This window comes from Periplaneta americana, chromosome 10, assembly GCF_040183065.1.
Source record: "Periplaneta americana isolate PAMFEO1 chromosome 10, P.americana_PAMFEO1_priV1, whole genome shotgun sequence".
Classification (NCBI taxonomy): Eukaryota; Metazoa; Arthropoda; class Insecta; order Blattodea; family Blattidae; genus Periplaneta; species Periplaneta americana.
In genome coordinates, this window is record NC_091126.1 from 167,033,168 (window position 1) to 167,038,177 (window position 5,010).

Consider the following 5,010-nt stretch of genomic DNA (forward strand, 5'->3'; position numbering starts at 1 on the left):
GCTATTGTGTGGATGATTGATATGTGAATTAATGATGGCGAAACGATTCAAGGTCCAAAGCCGTATTGGTTTAGGGAAAACACAGGAAAAAAATTCACAAAGGTAATTTGTCCCAACCAGGATTTGAACCCGGGCCCTCTCGTTTTATGGTCAGACGTGCTAACCGTTACTCCACAGCAGTGGACTTTTAGTAAGGTTTAGTAAAATTCTGTTCATTGGAGTAATCAATTGAAAGCGGCCAACATGAATATTTGAAATTTGCACCTGACATGACTGGTAACCTGCTTTAAATGACAGTTGTCTCTATGTTGGCAATAGTTAAAAAAACAAATGAAAATGCAAGAGTTGAAGGTGAATCAGGCGAAATTCCAAACAATGTGGTTTTTACCGGTTCCTAGTACCTCGGCCTAGGTGTTGTCTATTTTTAACTTCTTAGTTATTTAAAGGTGGAGAAAGTGATTTTGAACTAATAATACGTAAAATCGTTATGACTTAATGGCTGTGTGTTGTCAAGGTCAAAGTGCTGAAGAATGGGTTATAATCGTCCGGTATGGAAGACGTCTTGAAAGAACATGGGAATATTCATTCTATTTCGAGTGTGATCTGAAACTTTTGGGTGAGTAACATTTTATTCTAAAGACATAGTACCTCCTTTAGGACAGTAATACTAGCACTTCATTGTGTTTTACTAATTTGTTCAAGAGTTATTTTGGCGCGAAATTTGAAAACAATTCGTAAGTAAGTACCAAATTTTATGTACGGATATATTATATAGTTAGAAAATGGGTAAAGCATACATACAAAAATATGTATGCACAAAATTTCATATACATGAAACTCATTCCTTTAAGATATATGTTGTAGGCCTATGCATTTGGTCATGAACATATAAAGGGCAATAGTTACTGCACCTTCATGCATTAGTTTCTTTGCATTGGTTTAAAAATATGTAGGTATAATCTTATTACAAGCAAAGAGCTGTGTTTTTCTTAAGTCTTTAACAAATTTGAAAATGCAATTATACAGTGCTGTACTACTGACTATGCATAGGCCTAAATGAAATTTGAAGCAGCTATTAAAACTATGAAATGGACTGAGAAATATTTATTTAATGTCCATTTCAAGTGTTACCGGTGCTCTCAATATGCAGTTCAAATGAATTATAATTTGATATTTATAAATTCATTGTAATGCAAATGTCATTAGATTTCAAACACATGTTTACCTGTTACCACATACTGTGAGTGAGAAAAAAGTTGCTTGATATGGAACGGTTTAACTTTCTTTAGTAATTTATAAGGTTGAAAAACGTGATTTGATAATTATTTACTTGAGCTGACGGCGCTTTTTGTAGATAAAATTTATTTAGAACTCCTTGGTTTGGCTTGGGGAATAGGTTACCTACAAAGTACAGTAGCAAAATTGAACGGAAAGCAATAATAAATAACTAACCATGTCACATTCCTCGGTCTCCTGTCACTTATCTATCCCATCTTCTAACCTACTCTAACCTTGACATATTCCTCAGCCTCATGTCAGTTAGCTATTCCCTCATTTAATCTAACCTAACTTTTAACTCGCAATAATTACGGAAATATACGCCAGCAGATAGTAAAACAGTGTAACACTATTCTCACGATCAGACGCTGACACTAATGTACTTGCTTCTATTCTTTCCTTTTCTTTTAGTAGATTATTTTACGACGTTGTATCAACATCTCAGGTTATTTGACGTCTGAATGAAATGAAGGTGGTAATGCTGCTGAAATAGCTTTTATCATCCAGTCTGCTCTCAAAAAAGCTGAAAGTTAGAATTTATAAAACAGTAAATTATAGTACCGGCTGTTCTATATTGTTGTTTTTTTATTTTTCATTTCATTTATTATATTCCATAGATCTTACATTAGCAATGAAACTTTAAGATGTGGAACAAGTCAAAATTTTACAAGATTACAATTACAATTACAATTTTACCATTTTGCAATTTTCTACAATTTTTTACAATATTTTGGCGTGATGTTGTGAAACTTTGATCTCACTTTGAGAGAGGAACAGAGGTTAAAGGTGTTTGAGAATAAGGTGCTTAGGAAAATATTTTGAGCTAAGAGGGATGAAGTTACAGGAGAATGGAAAAAGTTACATAACGCAGAACTACATACAGTACATTTTATTCTTCACCTGACATAATTAGGAACATTAAATTCAAACGTTTGAGATGGGTAGGGGATGTAGCACGTATGGGCGAGGCGAATCGAGAAATGCATAGGCTCATAGAGTGTTAATTGGAGACCGGAGGGAATAAGACCTTTGGGGAGGCCGAGACGTAGATGGGAGGATATTAAAATGGACTTGAGAGAGGTAGAACATGATGGTAGAGACTGGATTAATCTTGCTCAAGATAGAGACCATTGGGGGGGCTTATGTGAGGGTGGCAATGAACCTCCGGGTTCCTTAAAAACCATATAAGTAAGTAATGCTGGTGAAATGAGTCTGGGGTCCAGCATTGATAGTTACCCAGCATTTGCTCATATTGGGTTGAGGGAAAACTCCAGAAAACACCATCAAGCAGGTAACTTGCCCCTACCGGGATTCCTAGAAATTTCTTACAAAATTTAGATCAAATTCTATCAATAAGCTGGCTAGATAAATCATTACCCCAAATATTAAAAATCATTAAGCTAACTAAAATCAAGCAAAATCTTTGCAGTTATCTACACAGGAAACAGCCTCATCCAGATAGGATTGTCAATATTGTAATTGTATTATATTTGCCATTGCAGTCCAGTGGCTGTAGTGGTGAACTCATAATCCTTGACCAGCATTCAATCCCTGGGATAACTCCAGTTTATGACTTGTGTCTGACAAGCCCGTGGTTCAGGTAACACAAGGGTTTCCTTTGGGATCTGTTTTTTTTTTTTAGTAGGTTATTTTACGACGCTTTATCAACATTTTTGGTTATTTAGCGTCTGAATGAGATGGTGATAATGCCGGTGAAATGAGTCCGGGGTCCAGCACCGAAAGTTACCCAGCATTTGCTCATATTGGGTTGAGGGAAAACCCCGGAAAAAACCTCAACCAGGTAACTTGCCCCGACCGGGAATCGAACCCGGGCCACCTGGTTTTGCGGCCAGACGCGCTGACCGTTACTCCACAGGTGTGGACTTTTGGGATCTCTGGTTCCCTTGTGGTATCCTAACAAATTTCAGTCATCACTAAGGAGCAGATTCCTATGTAATTAAATATTATTTTTGCGTGTGATAAAACACAATTAACAAAGTTAAAAATTCCGAACATGAAGTTTCAAGTTTAAAACCCGAATTTTATTTCACATAAAAAAACATATTTTCACAAAAAAATTATGTAAATACATATTTTCAGAAAATCTATTATAAACACATAAATCTTGGAGTTTTTTTACTTAAATAATTTTTTACAAGAACTTTTAAACATATTAAAACTAAATCAATTATGTCACTCAGAAGTATGTTATCTTTTTAAGAATTCTTGGTTGCTTCGTGTTTCTAAGCGCTGTGTGGTGTATCCCTGACCCATTTTTGTAATAGTTTCGCCTCAAGTTCTGAGAACTGCTAGGCAGCATATCAGTGTTATTATTAGAGAATAAATTAACATGGACAAGGAGGAGAGATCTTGCAACGCATAATCAGGAATGTTTATTGTTGCTGAAGATGATTTCATTCCACGCTTTGTTTGTGAAACACAACAGATAAGAGCTCAGGTATGAACATTATTTAATTTAAACAAATCTCTCACCTCTCGCACATGTCCATCAAGTAAGGCAATACATATTGTTGTGATTCCCTGTTATTGGGCTTCGTCAATCGATATCCTTCAGGATATACTGAAAGATGGTTGTTTAAAAAACGATTTGGCTTTCTTATTAGCAAATGTAAGCTTTTTGTGTGACACCATAAAAAACTCAAAACATCCAAAAACCTGTTGTCTGAAACATGGAGGTGCGCACCATGAAAATTAAACTTAGACTCGCTACCAGGTTCAGAAGTACAAGTACTAAGGGACAAATTCCAGAATGTGTTTGGGAAAAACAGTGGATATAAAAAAATGTGTAAAGTTGCTCAAGTATTGGAGGGTGTGCCTGTAGGTGAAATTGACGGTGTTTGTGTTTGTGTCATTCCTCTCTTTAAATATGCACGTCTGACGTCCTGTGATATGGAAAGATCGTTTTCACAGTATAAGTAGTTGTTCAGAGATAATCGGCATGCATTTATGATGGAGAATTTGGAGATGACCTTTGTTGTTCACTGCAATTCTCGGCCAACTACTAGCACTCAAGTGTGGCGAGTGAGTACCTAGTAACATTTTTTTTTTCCAAGCTAAGTCAAGTATTTTTATCTTATTTAAAAAAAAATATTTTTTTACTTTTAGCAAATATTTCCGTACTTTTTAGCACATAAAAAATAAATATATTTAAATTTTGTAGCACACAAAAATCTGCTCCCTAGTCATCACCTCGTCTCGTTGTGGGTGTAGTGTAGACGAGTCTCCTATTGTGGAACCTAAGCAATGACTCTGTCAGTAAATTTGTCTATACATGAGTTAATGACGAACAGTCACATACTCGCCATTAGTAAAAAAAGAGAGTATCATCATCATCATCATCATCATCATCATCATCATCATGATGTTATAGTTCCAGAAGGACTGTTACAGCTCACAAAAGTTTTCAACCCATCTCTTCATTAGACGTTCAGTTGATCTCCTGCCTCTAGATTGAGAGTATTTTATAATGAATTAATGTCACTGGTTCATAGAGAGATATGATGAATACCGTGAGGACAAAGGCTTTATTTCTTTTTAGATGGTATTCATTGAGGAGTTTTGGGAATACCAAAGCTGTGAAATTTCACTGAAGGTTAGGTAATTGAAATATATTCCAAGTTTAACACCAAAAAGTATTCTCATTAATCCACTCGTTTAGGCGATTGAAGAATTTTCTACACTTTTCCATGAAAAAAATGTTAGTGCAAACAC

The 5,010-nt window shown here is 35.4% G+C and overlaps 1 protein-coding gene across 1 annotated transcript in view; it reads left to right on the top strand.

Moving 5' to 3' along the window:
- The first annotated feature begins 311 nt into the window (after window positions 1-311).
- LOC138708143 (serine-rich adhesin for platelets-like) overlaps window positions 312-5,010 on the top strand; it is a 220,709-nt gene continuing 216,010 nt past the window's right edge. The window contains exon 1 of the mRNA XM_069838373.1: window positions 312-616. Coding sequence (XP_069694474.1) covers window positions 496-616 — 121 coding nt within the window. The 5' untranslated portion in view covers window positions 312-495. The remainder of the gene's footprint in view (window positions 617-5,010) is intronic.